Source organism: Choloepus didactylus, chromosome 5, assembly GCF_015220235.1.
Source record: "Choloepus didactylus isolate mChoDid1 chromosome 5, mChoDid1.pri, whole genome shotgun sequence".
NCBI lineage: Eukaryota > Metazoa > Chordata > Mammalia > Pilosa > Megalonychidae > Choloepus > Choloepus didactylus.
This window is the reverse complement of record NC_051311.1, coordinates 130892638-130914026: the sequence shown is the minus strand read 5'-3', so window position 1 is coordinate 130914026 and position 21389 is coordinate 130892638. Positions and strand designations below refer to the sequence as shown.

The window sequence follows — 21389 nt, the reverse complement described above, 5'->3', positions numbered from 1 at the left end:
GACAAAGACTAAAAAAAAAAAATGATCCTCACTCCCAGCTCCAACTTTTCACAGCTGAGTGACCTTAACCAAACCTTTTTTTTTTTTTAACCTCTCTAAGGCTCTGCTGCTGCTTCTGTAAGAGAGTCATAGTCTGTTGTTGTCATTGTCTCCGTCTCCCACTTCCCCCACCCCAAGAAACTTTTCCTGCCTAAGATACCAGCCCATGAAATTGATGTGCACTTCATGCAGGAAAGCAAGAAACATGCCACAGGCCAGGATTTGTTTGAACAGATCATATACCACTTGGACCTCGTGGAAACAGATTACTTTGGCCTCCAGTTCCTCGACTCTGCCCAGGTCATGCACTGGCTGGATTATTCCAAACTCATAAAAAAGCAGATGAAAATTGGACCTGCTTATGCTTTTGCACTTTCAAATTAAATACTATTCTTCAGAACCGAACAATCTTTGCGAAGAGTTTACAAGATACCTGTTTGTTTTACAACTCAGGCATGACATTCTTTCAGAAAAATAGAAATGCCCATATGAAACTGCTGTGGAATTAGTGGCCCTCTTTCTACAAGAGGAGCTTGGGGAGTGCGAGCTTCTATAGCACACACCCAAGCTTGTGCCTGAGTTTTGGTTCATTCCAAATCACACAAAAGCAACAGAATTTGATATCTTCCAGAGACAGAAAGAGGGAAAGAGTGCAGGAGAAAGAGCCCTGCCCAGATGGAACTCTCCTATCTGAATAAAGTGAAATGGCTGGAAATGCATGGGGTGGACATGCATGTTGTCAGGGGAAGAGTTGGCTGTGAATATTCTCTTGGACTGACCCCAAGAGGCATATTAATCTTTGAAGGAGCTAAAAAAATGTTTATTCTTTTGGCCTAAAATCACCAAGATGGATTTTTAAAAGAGCAAATTAAAAAAATTAAAAAGACAATGACAAGGGACACGAGCAAGAACACATGTTTGGATTCTGGCTAGACAGTGCCAGGACCTGCAAGTACCTCTGGAAATGCACGGTTGAGCATCACACATTCCTCAGACTGTGGACACCAGGGAATAGCAAATCAAATAGATCAGACTTTATCAAGCTGGGATCTCACTTCCGATTCAGTGGGCAAATGGAATATCAAGCTACACGATGCCAGGTTATGAAGAACCAGCACCTTTGAAAGGAAGCCTAGCAAATGCCATCCACCCCGAAGACATTCAACCTTCCAAGCTCTAAAACAAATCCTTAAGTCCATAATAACCAGCCTATCAACCTAATATCCATCCCAGCCAGCCTCAGTGGCACCCTCTCTCTCCAAATGTAGGAAAATGTGCACAGGGTGAGCACATGACTTATTTTGGTTCACAGACAGAATGAGAAATTACCTTTTAGAGCTCTCTCCAAAATTTTTCTCACACTTTCCAAACCCCAAGAAGTCCCTTTTCCTTATTCTTCTGCCCAGAAACCCAGGTATTTCTAAAGGTTTTAGTGTCCTGTACCATCTTGCACTTTCATTGTGACTGGAACAATCTTCAGAGTAAATTGGTGGAACAGAAAAATAATGGTGATTCCCTTCACTTTGTAGAAAAGAGTGGCATCATTTCCAGGTTCTTCTGACTAGACATACAGGGTTTCTAGGTGCCTGAGCTGCCACTGCTGCACTGCAATCTGTGAGTGGGGCTGTCCTTGGGGCAGAGGGTTCCCTTTTCTTGGTTTACTGGCTAGATACAGGTAGTTTCTCCTGGAGTGTTTGCTGCCTGCACTGATATGCAATGTCCACAGAGTCAAAGATGAGAGCAGCCTGCTCTTGAGTAAAATTTGGGAGACAAAGGAGAGAAAAAACTCTGTGAAACTCAACCATTTCTATGTACCATTATTCAAGCTTTGACTTCAGTCTTCAATTGCCTGCTATAGTTTACTTTTCAGAATCCTCAACTAGATGCATTAAAAAAACAATTCTGCCCAGAGTTTTAGTATCCTTAGCAGGAAAGATAGGCCTAGACAGCTTCATCCATCTTGGCTTTGAGGTGGCCTCAAATGCAAGAGTTCTGACCATTTCATGTATTAGTTGAGGTATCCATGTAAGATATTCTGGGAAAATACTTCAATGCAACAGATGACGATTCTTGTTTCACTGATTTTCATGTAGTATTTGCTTATTTTATGAAAAAAATGTAGAAGTTTCATTCCCAAGCTGTTTCACAGACTGTTTCAATTCCAATTAAATTATATGGTTGTTGACATAATTAAAAATATATACATATCATATTGCAAAGAACCTATACTACTGTTATAAGGAACTTTTTAGGGGTTCCTGTGGACTTTTTCTTAGCCGGTGAAAAAGAATTAGCAGTATAGTCAATCTTTCTACAATATTAGTTACTAGAAATCTCTTGAATACCTATCGCTCAGCAGAGTGCGAAGAAGGACAAACGAAATAAAAGAGCCCACTAAGTGTGTAAAATATCTATAATAAAATATTCATAAAGGTAAATTATATTAACACATAAAATATAAAATTAGCATATTTATATAATATCCTTATCATAAATATTCTTCACTTAGTTACAGCAATATATTTCCTAGTAAACATGAAAAGTAAATGTAACTCTTTATGGTTTACGACAGCAGACTGACCACACCTATTTATTTCTTCTCCCTCCTGAGGAACAGATTAAAATTAAAAATTAAAAAGGTATAAATGAGGATTAAATCTACAGTAATAAAAAGAATGAGAAGGGAAGTCACCAGCAAAACAATGATTATAACAAATATCTGCAAACCAGAATAGAAATGATCAAAAAAGGTGATATGTTATAGAAGACAGCCAATCTGCCTTCTGCAGAAACCTGGGACTCAAAATGGTAGGAGGAGGAATGGAGCACAAAGCCAGGAATTAGACTATGTATTTTAAAAATCAACCCCACCATCACAAAATCTGGGCAAAATATTTTAGGATTTAATATATAAAGAAACGTGGTAACACAGCAAATTACTGTATTCTGGTAATCACGAATTTGTCTGTGAAACACACAGCACCCCACCCAACTGCCCTAAAAATGAAACCCATTAATCGACAAGCCCCATCTAGATACACAAAGACACCAAATTGCTTTTTATTCCTCTAATTAAACCTATTCACCAGTCATCATTATCATCATGAACAAAAGCCAAGGATCACTGGACAATTCAGGAAAGCCTACAACATCAGAAAAAGCAAGACATAGAGAAAAATTACCCTGAAAGAAGTAGAAGTTAAAAAAAGAATTCTACATGGAAAATTCAGAGATTTTCAGGAAGTCTGCTTCCATACAACGAGAAAAGAATGCAGTAAAAAAGAAAGAATAAAAAAACACACTTGGAAGTTAAAAAAAAAATCAATGTAAAGATTTGAGATAAAGTAAAGAATCTTACTGAAAGTTTTTAGAATATTAAGGAGATAAAAGAGATAGAAGGGAAAAGCTATACTATATATCAGATCATTCTAGAGAGTTCAAAATAAGTCTAGTTGAAGTCCAGAAAAAATAGAGAAAGAGGGGAGGATATTACTTGAAAAAGGAGAGAAAGAATAAGAGATGCAGTGTCTAACCAATCAGCACAATGAATGAAAACCTATACCTAGATACATCATTATGAAATTAATAGAACATCAAAGATTAAAAGGCTCCTGTAGTTAAAAAAACAAAACAAAACAAAACAAAAATGGGGGTACGGCAAAAAGCACATTGGAAAGAATTTCCAATGGCCAAAGATGGAAAAATCTGAGCAAGAAAATAAACAATAATAGTACTGGATTATAACTCTAAGAATAAATCTCCATGAGTCCATACTGATGTAAATAAATGACTGAATAAACAAATAATTGGGAGAGAAGGTATAAACTCCCCTTACACAAAAATGTAAATTAAAAAATGTAGAAGGATGAGGAAAATAGAACACGACCCTTAAAACATCACAGTACTAATTGCTGGCAAGATCCACTGAGGAATGATAGAAGTGAAACTTTAGCATTCTTCTTTAAGGAAACAAGATACTTAAAAAGAGCCAAAAGAATCTCCCCTAAAACATTCAAGTAATTACCATGGTGGTTATTTAACATTTGACCACAATTCTTTGTTACTCCTTCCCCCAGGAAACACAGCTTTATTTTTCTCCCCTTGAGTGTAGACTGGACTTAGTGACTTGCTTCTAAGGAACAGAACATGGAAAGAGAAAAACAGTAACTTCATAGTAGAGAAACTTGGCGGGAACTACTTCAACCGATTCATAAAGGTTAACATCACCAATAATAAGACATACAGACATCATACATCTTGTTAAGATATGATGACAAGGTCTGTGATATTCTTTCCAAGAACAAGATATAACCACAGTCTATCATAAGAAGACATCAGACAGACCTAGGACAAACCTAAACCCAGGTATTCTACTAAACACCTAACCAGTTACTCTTAAAAAGTGTCAAGGTAATGAAAGACAAGGAAAGAAAGAGGAACTGCCAAAGGTTACAGAGGACTAAGAAGACATGCTAAATAAATGCACTGTGATATTCTGGATTGAATCCCGGAACAGAAAAGGTGTACAAGGGGAAAGGTCTGCAATATATAGTATCTTATCAATGTTAAAGTCTTAGTTCTCAGTTGTACCATGGTAATATAAGAGGGAAGTAAGCCTTAGAGGAAACCGGGTGAAAGATAAACAAGAACTCCCTAAACTACCTTTGCAGCTATTCTGTGTGTGTAAAATTATTTCACAATAGAAAGTTAAAAATAAATAAGTTCTAAAAAGTTCCAGAGGGAAAAAAATAGGTCACCTACAAAACAACAAAAAAAGAACAATATCAGACTTCTCATCAGCAAAACTAATTCAAGGAGATAATAGATCAGTGCCATCAATGTTTACAGGACATATAATTTCCAAGCTAGAATTCTGTATTGGCCAAACACCAATTCAGTGTGAAAGCTTAATAATGACATTTTCAGACAAATTTATTTTCCCATGCTTTTTGTTAGGAAGCATTTCAAAATGTTTTCTAGCAGTCAAGGGAGTAATATATCCAGAAAAGGGAAGATATAAGATTTTAAGAATAATGGATCCATACCAATAGAGAAGTGAAGAAAACTCTCAAGACCTTTAGAGGAATCAGATTTGGGTTCAGCTGGGAAGATGGAAAGCTCTAGTAATAAGGAGAAAACGGATGGAATTGATACAATTCTTGAAACAACTAAAAGAGGCAATAACTTCAGGAAATACAAGAAACAAAGGGCAACTGAAACTACAAGGAAAAAACGAAAACCACATATAAAAAGAAATGTAACCACAGTGTATTACATTGTCATAATGTAAGTATTTACTTATTTTCAATTTAAAGAACTAAGCCATAAAAAAGAGACTTAGAACTTCCTGAAGAAAATGTAAATATTTTAACCTCAAGAGAAAGAGAGCGAAAAACATTTTTGTGAGACAAACTGAAAGCTGAAATGGATACAGAATGAAAGACAGACAATGATAATATCAAAATAGCAGAATGGTGAGTAAAGAGATCATGTCTGGCATGCACACATTTATTTATTATTTAAAAAAATCTTAATTAATTAAAAAATAATCTTATGTCCTCAGATTGTACAAAGTGAACCTAAATCAACTCTCAATGCAAAAAGTCAATAGATAATGCCTAAAATTAATAAAACAGTAAATAACAGTATAAGCATAATATTTTGATATATGGTGGTAGTAATAAGAAGAAAAAAAAGCAGAAAAGTTAAAAGACTATGTTCTTTCTGGAAAGGAGCAAAGGACAAAGGGCCACTGCTTAACACTGTAAGCTCCTCTACATGATCTTACTTTTAAATATCATATACAGATATCATTTTGAAAATCTTTTAACATTCACTGTTTAAGAAGCAAAAAAAACTTTATTACTTTCATAGTGAATAAGAGTAAGAATAACTCATCTATTTCTTCATAGCATGTCACTGAGTTTCTACTGAGTGCAGTGCTTGGGCACTGAATAAAACACAGTTCTAGCCATGAAGGGCTTTCAACCTATTAAATGCTAAATCAATACTTACATCAAAAGATATTTTATTTCATATTTTTATCTACAACTTTAGTAAAAACTTCAGAGTAGAAATTACCATGTTAAGTTCTTTTAAAGTAACATTTATTAGTATGTTGACATTAAGCTTAACTTTTTAGTGTAACATGTTTTAATTAAAAAATTTTGTATATGTATTCAGGATGTCTGGAAAACTGAAAGTAAGATAAAGTATATTCAACTCTGAATATTGAACCTAGAAGATGGTAATGGTGTGGACCAATCAAAACTAAAAAAAAGATATGCCCCAAATCTATATATCAATCCTTTTTGAAGTATACTGTGTATATAAATCCTAGAAATAATACATTTGTGTTCTCTAACTGTATGGCTGTGGATGTGTAATAGAGACTTTAGAAAGTCGTTTCCCAAACAAAATGATGAAATCACAAAATGAGGTTCCAATTCAAAGAAAGCAGCAGCTTTTCTTGACTGCCCTAAACTGTCCCACTGCCCATCCAAGTAGAAATACTGCATCCATTCATACTGACATAAACAGTGGAGCAATTTTCTAGAACAGACATCAACATCATTAATGGGATTAATTTTAATCACATCTTATTTGCCAATATCAATGATGTGGTGGCATTAGTAGCTCCAATGATACCACTTAAAAACATTTACATGGTTTTTAAAGAAAAAAATTTTAATTAAAATTCTTAGTTTTAACATAATGCTAAGTCTTTTAGGGATTGAGTCAGGATGCTAATGTTCATTTTTGTTACTATTTTATGTACACATCAAATTAAGTAACTTTACGTTCTTCACTTTTGATGGGTTTAACAACTATTCTTCTCTGAGGCCATTTTCTCATTTGTAAAACAAAACTAATTTCTTTCTCTCAGTGCTGCTGTTAAAATCAAATGAGGTACTGTCTTTGAAACATGTGATATATGGTAGCTGACCAATAAATGTCAGTTCTATTTCCCCACATATACCTTGATGATGAGTTAAAGTTTAAAGTCTAATTCAAAAATTTATTTAAGTTAACTTATTCAATAAATTTCGCGCATGCTTTAGTAGGCGTGGGGTGTCCTAAGGAAAAAAAAATGGAAAGTTACCCTACGAGATATCAAGGCTTATTATAAACTTCTGTAATTAAAATCATATAGTATTGATACAGAAACTGACAAATAAACAGCCAAAAAAAAGATGCTTCATCTCACTAGTATCAGGGAGAATGCAACTTTTAAAAATAAGATGCTATTTAAATTGATGAAAACTTTCCAAGTCACTCACAACTGAGTGTTGACGAGTACATAGTGAAAAAGATACTCTCAATCACTGCTAGGGGAATAGAGATTGTAACAACTACTTTAGGGACTATTTGGCCATTATTGAGCAAAACTAAAAATCCATATTCTCTATGATCCAATAATTCTATTTCTCACACATGGACACTATATGTTGATAGCAAAGTTTGTGATAGCCACAAAACTAGCTATAAATCATTTTGGAAATGGATAAATACAATATGGCAGAATTATGTAATAGGACACTACACAGCAGTTAAAATACAAACACACATATGTACATACAAATATGTATCATCTCAGAAAGATCTCAAAACGTAATGACTGAAATTAAGATAATGCAAAATATCACATGTAAATTATCACAATACATACACAACAATATTTTACATATAGACCTATGAACAATGCATGAAAGAGCTTTAAAAATGTATCAAAAATATACATTAAATTCATGGTAGCTGTTGTCTTTGAGAAGTAGGAGACAAAGAAGCTGTAAGTTTATCAGTATTTGTTTATCAAAAAATAACAGCAAATATAATATTAACATTGGTCATTTCTGAGTTACAGTTAGGTGGATATTTGTTAAATTATTCTTGATATTTTGATGATTTTTCTGGATTTCTAAAACAAACCAAAAAACACCTAATGAAGGTCACCAACAAGACTGTAATTCAACTCTACTTTTGCCTATTTGAACAAAGACAAAAAATGAAATATGTGAAATCTACATGCCAAGAAAACAAGATAAGCAAATGAAATAAATTCCATTTCATGAAAATATGATGCTATAGCTTAACAAAAGGTAGAATAAAATGAACTTCAGAAAAAAGGCAAAGAATTTTAATGTTAAACATTTTCCATATAGTCACTATAGCCATTTATTTCTGCTTAATGTATTATCATGTTTCTAATTTGATAGCCAAATTTACAATAAAATTTTCATCAAAATATTAAATAAATAAATAAATAAATACAACTCCTTAAATAAAACCACTTACCTGTATGGGTTCTTCTATGTCTCTGAAGCTCATCACTCCTTGTGAATCTTTTACCACAAAACATCCAGTTGCACACAAAAGGTCTTTCTCCAGTATGCCAGCGAAGATGTGCTCGTAGGTGAGATGTTTTGCCATAAACTTTTCCACACCCTTCAATGTGACAAATATGCTGTTTCTTTTTTCCTGGTTCATTACTGCCTCTAACAAACATAAAAAGGGAATGAAGGTAACGTGATGTTTTCTGTGAACAGATTCTTTTAAATCATGACGCCACAATTGTGGTTAAAATCAGAAAAATTCAGTGAAAAATAAAACAGGTACATGTTTTAAACATAAAAGTACTATGAAAATGTGCTAATCCCAGATATTTATGCTCTGAGAGATGCTGTTGGAATCAAATCTCATGAGAAACTGTTGACACAAACCTTTATAAGCAAACTCCCTCCCCACTCCCGGCACTCCTCTCTCTCTCCCTCTCTCTCTCTGCCTAACGGCGGAACACTGACTTCACTCTACTGACCCACCACCATCAGGAAAAAGTCATCTCCTGTTTTATAAGTCCCTAATTAAACTCATGGGTAACTCCCCGCCAGGCGTGTTCTTTGGCCTTGGGGCTAATCTGGGTTGGAGCATTTTGTGAGCCAGCCAGGAGACCTAGGAACAGCCGGCTGTAATGGACATGATGAGTCCTGGGAAAGGAGACAGACCAGGGGGAGTCCTAGGATGGCCAGAAACATCCATGTGGGGAGGGGTGGCAGCCATACTGTATGAGTAAGGGGCTGCTGAGGGACTATGGTGATGCCCAGAACTCCCTGGCTGGATTGCTGGTTCTCCTGCAGCAGGCCACAGGACAGTTAGGATTTCATAAAAAAAGGGAGAGCAATCAGGATGCCGCAGCTATTGCATGGCCTTTATTAGCAACTGGGCACTCAGCCACAGAAGAGGCTCTGGCAGTCAAAGTTGAGGTTCCCCGCCTAGAAGGGGAACTTAAGTCAGAAAGAGACATGCAGACAGCCCAAATAATTTTGAAGGATGCACTAAATGAGAGGTGGCACTGTAAAGATCAAAGTTTAGAGGCATTAGCATGCTGGTATGCTAGAGTGAGAAGGTGCAAGCTACACAAACGGCAAGTTAGGCATATCGTGACTTCTTCTGAATGGGATCCCAAAGTGTGGGACCCTGTTGATTTTTCTTCAGATAAGGATGGGCCCCCATAAGACTGGGAACCTGAAATTGAGGAAAATTAAGCATGTTCTTCGTCTGGTCCAACAAAAGATCAAAGTGGAGCAAATACAGCACCCTGATACCTAGGCAGGGGTTATAGCGCTAGCAGCACCTCTTAATCAAAAGGTTCTGGTTACAGTGTGGGATTATACTGCCACTGAGTTATGAGAAATTAGGAATCAATACAGACAAAAACCTAAAGAAATTTTACCAAACTGGCTGCTGTGCCTGTGGGACACCAGTGAAGAGAGAATAATGCTTTCAGAACATGAAACAAGCAAATTAGCCTATATTAACTTTCACCCTTCCCTCTGCCAACTGATACATTCCTTACCCATCAGACCTGAGTCCTGCTCACTATTAAATTGACTAGTGACTCCGTGTCAAGAAACTTGGCCCAATTTGGAGGACATGTCCCAGGCCACTCCACTTTGGAGGACTCCTAATGTTCTTTTGTCTCTTATTCTGCAATGTCTGTCCTACGATCAATAGTCTGCTCCATGGGGGTGGATTATGGGGAACCCCTCCCCCATAATAAAATACAGACAGCTACCTACGTGACCAGGCAACAGGCCTCTCCCCTCCAAGGGGGAAAGCATTAAAACTTCCCTCTCCTAATCACTGTTAGTAATCAAATCTCTGGAGACCTTGTTGTAACCAAACCTTGTGACATCCTGCTGTAACCAAATCTCATGAGAAACTCTGTTGTCACAAACCTTTATAAGTACCCCCCCCGCCCTAGCACTCCCCCCTTTCTCTCTGCGCAATGTCCAAGCGTTGACTTCACTCTCCCAACCCACTGCCATTGGGAAAAATCGTCTCCTGTTTTATAAGTCCCTAATTAAACTCATGGGTGTGTTCTTTGTCCTTGGGGCTAATCTGGATTGGAACACTTGGGAAAGAATCACTTTAAGCTTCTCAATGCAGGTGAAAATTCTCCTTTAAAACAACAAAGAAGCTTCACACTGTAAAAAAGTAATATCCAGTTAAAACTGTAAGGTGCCGAATTTCACTTCTGGCATGACAGTATGAGGAGCATACTCCTCAGAAAAACTGATGGAACTTATGAAACATGGCCCTAGGGGCATAATATGAGGTAATATTTATTCAACAAAATCTAATAAAATTTGGTAAGAATAAAAGTGTATGGTATTTGATAAAGACTTACTTTCTCCTTTCCCCCTTCCTACCTCTATGAGACAGGAATTCCACTCCAGACTGATGCAGCCAAGAACACAGGGCTTCCTCTCCTCTCACCTCCCAGTCAGAACGCTATCTTCCCAGGAGGGGCAGGATGTCAGCAGTTCCATCTTATCCCCGCTATGAGTGCAGCTGAGAGGTGGAGACTCTCTTCCTATATGCAGCCCCTATTTTAGTATGGACTCTTATCTTGGATATAGTGTGCTGAGAAAACTAGGGCCCAGATCTTCCTCACCTCAGCCATTCATAGTTCATAAATTGGAGGTTCCAAACTGGGAGAGGCAAGCTAAGAAGACCTGAGGCTCCTGTCACCCCTCACCCTCCACCAAGTGCTGAACTCCTAAACCAAGAGAGTGTCATTCAGGGAGAAGTGTACAGAAGTCCCAACCCCTAGCTTCAGAGTCATGGCTCAGAGGTTCTGCCTGGGGGAAGAAGCAGGAAATAAAACAGAGAGCACCAATCTCTTCCCAAGGGAAATGACTTCATTCGCAACAGTTTGGACAAGTTTAAACTTAAGAATACCTTCAAAAACAGTTGAAGCTGTGGTGAAAGGCAATTGATAGGAGATTCTCAGATTCATTGGAGACACAGGCTAAACCGTAGGCCACCTAGTTTGCAGCAGAGAACCCGGAAAGAGATAGTTGGGAGGAGGCCTCCTGAGGTCAGAACAAATTTCAAACACTGACCTCTGGAACTATCCTTTAAAAGAACCTGAATTCTGAGAGCAATTTGTGCCTCAGGGCATTGTTGAAAGCAACAGAGCAATCAACTGGCAATTAGTGGAATTTAACAGCCAGGTATTGTGAGGGAATGAGACAAAAAGAGCCCTGCCCAAGGCACTGTCATCCCAGAGTGAATGTGGACATACCTAACTCTGTGCTCCCTGAGGAACAACATAAGAGGCTTCATACTCTTGTGCGTGGGTTGTAGGTAAGGGGGAGGAATAGATGACACTAAAATAACCCAGTCAGTCATTAAACAGATAAGCCATCAATAACAATAACAAGCCCTAAAAGGTTAGAAGGATCAGTACCCAAAGTTGCTATAATATATTATCTAAAATGTCTAGTTTCCAGCAAAAAAAAATTATGAGACATGTAAAGAAACAAAATATAACCCATTAAAAAAAAAAAAGGCAGGCAATTGAAACTGCCTGTGTCGGCAATCAGATGTCGGATTTAACAGACAACACCTTCAAAGTGACCCTTATAAATATGTTCAAAGAAGTAAAGAAAATCACGATTAAAGTAGCAAGGGAAGGTATGATGAAAATGTCCATAAAATAGAAAATATCAATAAAGAGATAAAAATTATAATAAAAAACAATCAAATTCTGGAGTTGAAAAGTACAATAATTAAATGAAAAATTCACTGGAGGAGCTCAACAGAAGAATTAGTGAACCTGAAGACAGACTGATAGAGATTATGCCTCAGAGAAATGTGGAACATCATTAAGCATATCAATATATGTGTACAAGACTACGAGGAAGAAAAGAAAGGCACTAAAAAAAAAATTATTTTTGAAGACATAATGGCTGAAAACTTTCCAGATTAACTGAAAAATATAATCTGCACATCCAGAAAACTCAATGAATTCCAAGTAGGAAAACGAAATCAATAAACACATTATAGTAAAAATCCTGAAAGCCAAAGCAAAAAATCTTGAAAGCAGCAAGAGAAAAACAACTCATCACTTACAAAGAAACTCCAATAAGATTAACAACTGACATCTCACTGGATAAAATGGAGGCCAGAAGGCAGTGGGATAATTAATACAAAGTGCACAAATAAAAAACTGACAACCAAGAATCTCATATCCAACAAAGCAACCCTTCAAAAACAATGAGATAAACAAAGCTGAGAGTATCTGTTGCTAGCACACCTGCTTTACAAAAAATATTAAAGGAAGTTTTTTAGGCTGAAAACAAGTAACCACAGACATTAATTTGAATACACATGAAAAGGAAAACAAGCATCAGTAAAGGTAATTAAGTAGTTATAAAAGAATAAATGTAAATTTCTTCTTTCTCCTCTTAACTCATTTAAAAACAAACTGTATAAAACAATATGTATTAACGTACTATTGGACCTATAACATATAGAAATGAAAACTATTTGCCAATAACAGTACATAGTTTACGGGTAGTAACAAAGCTGAATGGGACTAAGGAAATGACACCAGAAGATAAATCAAATTTACTGGAAAAATTAAAGAGAACCAGAAATGATAAATAAGAAAGTTAATACAACAGCTATAAATATATACTTGTTCTCCTTTTTTCTCTCATCTTTTTTAACATATGTAAAATTATATAAAGTAATAGTTATAAGAATGTATTGCAGGGTTTGTGACATTTAGGGCTGTAATATGTATAATAATAATACCACAAAAGGGGGAAAGTTATATAGAAGTAATATTGCCACATATGACTAGTATAATTGAGTGTAAATCTAAAGTTGATTTTGATAATTAAGATTGATGTAGTAATGCCTAGAGTTACTAAGGAAGTAACTCAAAAATACAGTGAAAAAAACTTTAAGGAAATTAAAATGCTACATTAGAATATATTTACTTAACACAAAAGAAAACAGCAAAGGCATAAAAGAAGTAATAAAAAAGACATCAGACATACAGAAAACAACAAGTAAAACAGCAGTGGTATATTCAACTGTATCAATAATATCAATGTGAATGGGTTAAGCAATCCAATTAGGCAAGAAAGAGTAATAAAAGGCATAGATAGGAAAGCAAGAAGTAAACCTATCTCTATTCACAGATCATATGACCTTGCATACAGAAAATCTTAAGGAATCCACTAAAAAGCTATTAGAGGAAATAAACAAGTTAAGCAAGGTTGCAAGATGAAAGATTAATATTCAAAAATCAATTGTATTTCTACATACTTGCATTGAACAATATGAAAGTGAAATAAAATAATTTCATGTATAATACCATCAAAAAGAATAAGTTTAACAAAAGAATTGCAAAACCTATACTCAGAAAACTAAAAACATTGTTGAAAGAAATTAAGATGTAAATAAACAGAAAAACATCCCATATTCCTGGATTGGAAGATATATTTAATAATGCTAAATAATAACATATTTAGTAATAATTCCCAAATTGATCTACAGATTCAATGCAATCCCTGTAAGAATCTCAGGTGCCTTCTTTGTAGAAATTGAACCACAAATGAAATTGCAAGGGACTTTTTATTGGAACAGCCAAAAAAATTCTGAAAAAGAACAAATTTTGAGGACTCACACTTCTGTATTTGAAAAAATTACTACAAAGCAATGGTAATTAGGACATTGTGGTACTAGCCCAAGTATAGATACACATGGGACAGAAGAATGAGAATCCACAAATGATCACATATGTCTGAGGGCAACAGATTTTTGACAAGAGTGCCAAGAATATTTAATGGGAAAGAATACTCTTTTCAACAACCAGATAGCCACATGCGTAAGAATAATGTTGAATCTTAATTTTATACAAAAATTAATTCAAAATGGACCAAAGACCTAAACGTAAGATCAAAAACTATAAAACTCTCAAAAAAACATGGAGAATCTTCATTATCTCAGATGTGGCAATAGATTCTTAGCTCTAACACCAAAAGCATGAGCAACAAAGGAAAAAAATAGAAAAAAATTAAAAATTTTATGTCGAGAAGAACAACATCAAGTAAGTAAAAAGACAACCCAAAGAAGATGGAGAAAATATTTGCAAATCATGTAACTGATAAGAGACTTGTATGCAGAATATATCAAGAACTCTCAGAACTCAATATAAAAAGACTATTATCTTAATTTTAAAAAGGGCAAAGTATCTGAATAGACATTTCTCCAATGAAGATACACAAACGTCCAGTTAGTACATGAAAAGATGCTCATAGTTTCAGTCACCGGAGAAATGCAAATCAAAACCACAACGTGATACCACTTTACACACACTCAGACAGCAAAATTAAAAAGCACAAACAAGAACAAGTGTCAGCACCATTGTAGAGAAACCAGAACTCTCATACGCTGCTGGCTGGAGTGTAAAATGTTGCAACTACTTTGGAAAACAGTCTAGCACTACCTCAAATGGTAAGACATAAAGTTACCACATGACCCATCAATTTCACTCCTAGGTATGAAATGTTTATAGCAGTTATTATTCAAAGTAGCCCACCAAGTTGAAACAACCTAAATGTCAAAAGATAAAGGAATAAACAAAATGTAGTACATCCATACAGTAGAATATTATTTGGCCATAAAAAGGAAAGGGGTGCTGAAATACACACTACAAGGATAAACTTCGAAAACATGCTAAGTGAAATAAGCCACTCAAAAAAGACTATGTATTATATGTTTCCATTAAAATCAAAGGTTCAGAACAGGCAAATATATTGAGACAAAAAGTATATTAATGGTTCTTTAGGGTTGGGGGTAGAAGGAAGGGATGAGGGATGATAGCTTAGAGGCATGAGGTTTTTTTTACAGGTAATGAAAACTTTCTAAAACTGGCTGTAGTGATGTTTGCCCAACTCTGTGAATATATTAAAAACCACTTATGCTGGTTTGAAACTGTTATGTACCCCAGGAAAGACCATGTTCTTTCAATTCACTCTTATGGGTGCAGATTTATTGTGGGTGGGAATTTCTGATTACGTTGTTTCCATGGAGATGTGAGCCACCCAAATGTGGGTGGGACCTTTTGATAAGATTATTTCCATGGAGATGTGATCCCACCCATTCAAGGTGGATCTCAGTTAGTTTACTGGCATTCTCTATGAGAGGATAAAAGGCAGAGACATTTTGAAGACAGGGGGGAGACATTTGGAGAGAAAACACCCAGAGACATTTTGGAGAAAGCCATTTTGAAATTGGATCCCAGCAGAGAAGGACCAGCAGACATCACCATGTGCCTTCCCATGTGACAGAGGAACCCCAGATGCCACTGGCCTTTCTTCACTGAAGGTAACCTCTTGTTGATGGGACATTTTTATGGCCTTAGAACTGTAAATGTGTAACCTAACAACACTCGTTTATAAAAGCCAATCCATTTCTGGTATTCTGCATTTCATCACTTCTAGCAAACTGGACCACCACTAAATTGCACTCTTTAAAACGATGGGTTGTATTGTATGTGAATTATAGCTCAATAAAGTTGTTCAAAAAGTATGTAATAAATGAAAAAGGAAAACCATTAAGAAGATGTTAAGGTGCAAGGCAGAAGGCCACTCAAATCCCACTCCTAAAACAGCCCAACTTAATACTATACATAACAAATATGAGCAACAAAGTTTTAGTTATCAAAGTACAAAGCCATGACTTGGTTTTAAATATTATTTGATAACGTACTGAGGGATAGAGTTGATAAAAAAGCATTTACCTTCCTTCTCCTTCCCTACAATTAGGACAGGAGCAGGCAACTCTTCGAAGCCTTTTGCCAGGTTGCACCTCTTGATCAGAAGTTTGTTGGCCTTGCTGCAAATGCACTTGTGTGAGTTGGTCAGGACTAACAGCACCTATGGTTGCATTAGCAATTCCTCCAACTGCTACGGTTACAGGAGCTATAGTAGCTTGTTGGACTTTTACTCCATCCTGTCCTTGCTGCTGACCTGAAAAGGAAAAAATAAAATAAAATAAAATAAACAGTATTTTAATGTTTTCTGTTCCTCAAGAAAGGAGGAAAAAAAATGCCACATGGACATTTCAAAGCATTTGTTCTAGAAGATAACCTGTGTAAAGAACAAAAGCAAAAGGGTTGATCACTATATTATGCCAAATCCCCCTAAAATAAAATATTTGTAAACTTTAGTGAAATGGGTTGTCTTTATACCCAGTTTATGTGACTACATATAAATCACTTAACCTTCTTTGTGCTTAATTTCACCATCTGTAAAGTGCAGATAATAATGCTTGCCAACCATCTACTTTACTGAAGTACTATAAGGATTCACAAGACATTATTTGAAAAGGACTTTGAGATCCTCAGATGAAAGATGCTATATAAATACAAAGTATTAGTGTTATTATTACTATTCCAATAGTAAGCAACATATCTCATTCATTCCTTGAAAACACAAGAATGAAAAGTAACTAAATAGATGATTAAGTTTTATGGACATTTCTCATTCATAATTGGATTAAACAAACATCTCCTTATTGTTGAGTCACTCCGTATGTAATAATCTGACATCTGATTACATTATTGTAATCATAAAAGACATTTAGATTAATACTTTATTCACTCATGTTATATAGCTACACCTCTCAGATTAGTACACATACAGTATGGCTTCATCACTTAAGGAAAAAAGTGAAAAATAATGTAACACAACAAAAATATACCTCTTATATCGCTTAACTTTATTCTAAAGTAGCCACGGAAATGCCTTGTGATCATCCTTTCCTTCAACACAGTTCTACCTTCTCCCCATCAGGTGTGGGACTAGCAAGTACAGAGTGAACAGAAAAGAAAACGCAAAATTATGGAGGTATACTCTCACACCAGAATTGAGGCAAGGATTAAATAAATCAATCTTTACAATTCACTTACCCAAGTGTATGGCACAGACTTGTTCATTTTAAAAAATGCTAGTTATTGCTACTATCAGTTTCCACTGAGTTTCACGGCAACAGAAGAATAAAATTATACTAGCAGAAATAAACATGTGGATCCTGGGTGTGAAACAGAAGGATTTACTGTACTGCACATGTAGTACTTTCAACGTATCAAGCAACCAAGAAAACACAAGAAAAATTACCAATTGTGGAAAGAGTACACATTTTCTAAACAAAATTAAACCTCTGACTCCTAGCCATAGTAAATCGCATCCTCCTTCTTACACTCACAGCACTGTGCATGTGACATGACATTATTCTTTCTGACAGCTGCATAATGTTCCATTTTATGTATATACCACAGTTGGTTTATGTACTCATCAGTTGATGGACATTTGGGCTGTTTCCATCTATTGGCAATCATGAATAATGCACTATAAACATCAGTGTGCAAATGTCTATTCGGATCCCCGCTTTCAGTTCTTCTCAATATATATCTAGTAATGGGGTTGCTGCATCATATGGAAATTCTATACTTAGTGTGCTGAGGAACCACCAAACTGCCTTCCAGAGTGGCCGTATAATTCTATATTCCCACCAACAGTGAGTATGTGTACCTATTTCTCCATATCCTCTCTGGCACTTATAGTTGTCTGGATTTTTTTGGATAATGGCCATTCTAGTAGGTGTGAAGTAGTATCTAATGGTTTTGATTTGCATTTCCCTAAGAATTAGGGAAGCTGAGCAGTTTTTCAAATGCTTTTTGGTCATTTGTATTTCCTTGATCAGTTTTGAATTAATTTTTATATAAGGTATGAGATAGGGGTCCTCTTTCATTCTTTTGGATATGGATATCCAGTTGTCCAAGAACCATTTGTTGCAGAGGCAGCAGTGTCCCAGTTGAGTGGACTTGGCTGCCTGATGAAAAATCAAATGTCCAGGCAGGGCAAAACGGCAGTGTGGTGAGGGGTGGGTTTTAGTTACTTCTCTGAGGCAGATAGTAGATAGCCAGGAACTGCGTGAACCAGACAGCGCTGAGGAATTTGAGTTTGGACATACTTCATACAACACTCATGAACGCGTGGAGCAGCTGAGATCAGCGAAATCTGTAAGTTCTCACGTCCGGGGGGCCAGCACCTCTCCCTGCCAGGCACAATACTGAGGAATGAGGGGCTGTCGGTGCTGGGAACCAGGAGGGAGAACTGCAGTTGCAGCAATGATTAACAAATTCAGACTGCTAAACAAAAGCTCGAACCATAGATAAACTGAGACCAGACACCGGAGAATCTGGAGGCACACAGCCTGTGGAGAGGAGATAGTGCTAGCAAAAACAGCAAAAATAAATAAATAAATAAACAAAAACAGAGATTTTTGGAGTTGGGGGTGAACATAATGCGGAGAAGAGCCCGGCTAAAACAGAATCAGGCATATGTGAAAACCCAGGGGGCCAGGTCCTTCTCTGAAAAGCTGGTTTTTCCAGTTTCTTGATTGTTCCTTAATTGCCCTCAACTCCTTGTCTTTTTGCATCTCAATGGCCCCAAAGAACTGCAAGTACTGTAAATAGTCTATACTGGGCCCTTCTTTTTCTCTTTTCTTTCCTCTTTTTTTTTTTTTGTTTCAACCTTTTTCTCTTTTCTTAAAAATAACTATTCTAAGAAGCCCATTACAGAAATCCTCAAAGACTTGCAATTTGTGCCTAGGCAAGAGCACAGCTAAGATAGCTCTGAGAGACAAAGCACTAAGTTTAGTGGTGGAGAAAATTCGTTAAAGAACATAACTTCCCAAGAAAAGGGGTGTGCGGCTCAGCTCCAGTGGCAGCCCCCCTTTGGGGAACTCAGACACCAGGGGCTGGAATTCAGAAAACAGCTTCAGTCAGCCACGCCCCAGACAGGGTCAGGGTCACCAAGAAAACTAAAGGCTCCATACCTCCCCACACTGGTGGGGGAACTGTGGGTTGGCAAGCGCCACCTGCTGGACAGCACAGGAAAAGCACAGAGTATAAAGGCCTCAAAGGAGGGTCTACTCTGATCAACCAAACAGAACCTAAGTTAGAGGCCTAGAATAAGCTGAACTAAACACAATAGAGAACAAAGCCAACCAACAAGAATACCCTCAGTAAAAGAGTGAAAATGAGTTCCAGAATAAACTAATCAAGAAAGTCAGATGCCTAAACAGCTCAAGATAAGAAGACATACTAGAAAACACGAAAATATGGATCAGCCAAAAGAACAAACTAACAGTTCAACTGAGATACAGGAGTTGAGGCAACTAATGCTAGATCAATTCAATGAACTGCAGGAAGAACTAAAATTAAAGATGTTAAAACAAATCTCCTAAATGAATTAAAAAATCAAGTCAATGAACTGAGGGAAGATATAGCAAAAGGGATGAAGGATAAAAGGAAGACACTGGATGACCATAAAGAAGTAGTCATAAACTTGAAAAAACAAACGGCAGAACCCATGGGAATGAAGAGTATAATGGAGATGAAAAAGACAATCGAGGGATATAACAGTAGATTTGAACAGGCAGAAGAAAGGGTCAGTGAATTGGAAGGCCAGACATTTGAATTCACACACACAAAAGAACAGAGGGTGAAAAGAATGGAAAAATACAAGCAGTGTCTTAGGGAACTGAGTGACAACATGAAGTGCGCAAATATACATATCATGGGTGTCACAAGAAGGAGAAGAGAGGGGAAAAGGGGCAGAAAGAATAATAGAAGAAATAATCACTGAAAATTTCTCAACTCTTATGAAAGACAGGTAATTACAGATTCAAGAAGTACAGAGAACCCCAAACAGAACAGACCCCAACAGACCTGCTCCAAGACACTTACTGATCAGGGAGTCCAATGTCAAAGACAAAGAGAGAATTCTGAAAGCAGCAAGAGAAAAGCAAACCATCACATACAAGAGAAGCTTGATAATACTATGTACAGATTTCTCTGCAGAAACCATGGAGGTGAGAAGATAGTGATATGATATATTTAAGATACTGAAAGAGAAGAACTGCCAACCAAGAATTCTATATCCAGCAAAACCGTTCTTCAAAAATGAGGGAGAGATTAAAATATTTTCAGGCAAACAGACACTGAGAAAGTTTGTGAATAAGGGACTGGCACTACAAGAAATACTATACAGAGTGCTACAGGTTGATAGGAAAAGAAAGGAGAAAGAGATTTGGAGAAGATGGTAGAAATGAAGATTATCAGTTAGGGTTAAAAGAGAGAGAGGAAAAAATAAGACATGACATAAAATCCAAAAGACGAAATGGTAGAAGAAAGCACTGCTCTTACAGCAATAACACTAAATGTTAATGGATTAAACTCCCCAATAAAAAGACACAGACTGGCAGAATGGGTTAAAAAACAGGACCCATCTATATGCTATCTATAAGAAACTCATTTTAGACACAAGGACAACAATAGGCTGAAACTGAAAGGTTGGAAAAACATATTTCATGCAAACAGCAACTAGAAAAAAGCCAGAGTATCTGTATTAATATCAGACAAATTAGACTTCAAAAGTAAAACAATTAAAAGAAACAAAGGACACTATATATTAATAAAAGGGTCAAGTCATCAAGAACACGTAGCAATCACAAATATTTATGCATCAATACAGAGTGCCCCAAAATTCATGAGGCGAACACTGAGAACACTGAAAGGGGAAGTAGATAACTCCACAATAATAGTTGGAAAGCTCAATACACTGATCTCATCAAAGGATAGAACATCTAGACAAAGGATCAATAAAGAAAGAGAGACGTTGAACTGTATGATAAATGAACTAGACTTAACAGAAATTAATAGAACACTACACCCCACAACAGCAGAATAAATGTTTTCTCAAGTGGTCACAGAACATTCTCTAGGATAGACCACATGTTGAGTCACAAAGGAAGTCTCAAAAATTTAAAAATATTGATAAAGACACTTTCTCAGATAATAATGAAGTTGAAATACATAACAAGAAGAGGATTGTAAAATTCATAAATATATGGAAACTAAACAACACACTCTGAGAAAATCAGTGGGTAAAGAAAGAAATTACAAGAGAAATTAGGAAATA

The 21389-nt window shown here is 36.3% G+C and overlaps 1 protein-coding gene and 1 pseudogene across 1 annotated transcript in view; one reads left to right on the top strand and one right to left on the bottom strand.

The window, feature by feature from the left end:
• SP4 (Sp4 transcription factor) overlaps nucleotides 1-21389 on the bottom strand; it is a 132772-nt gene that overhangs the window by 10061 nt on the left and 101322 nt on the right. Inside the window, exons 4-5 of the mRNA XM_037836871.1 lie at nucleotides 16142-16370; nucleotides 8335-8534 (exon numbers count right to left, since the gene is read on the bottom strand). Of these exons, the coding sequence (XP_037692799.1) occupies nucleotides 8335-8534; nucleotides 16142-16370 (429 nt within the window). The remainder of the gene's footprint in view (nucleotides 1-8334; nucleotides 8535-16141; nucleotides 16371-21389) is intronic.
• On the top strand, nucleotides 226-1260 carry LOC119534784 (annotated as a pseudogene).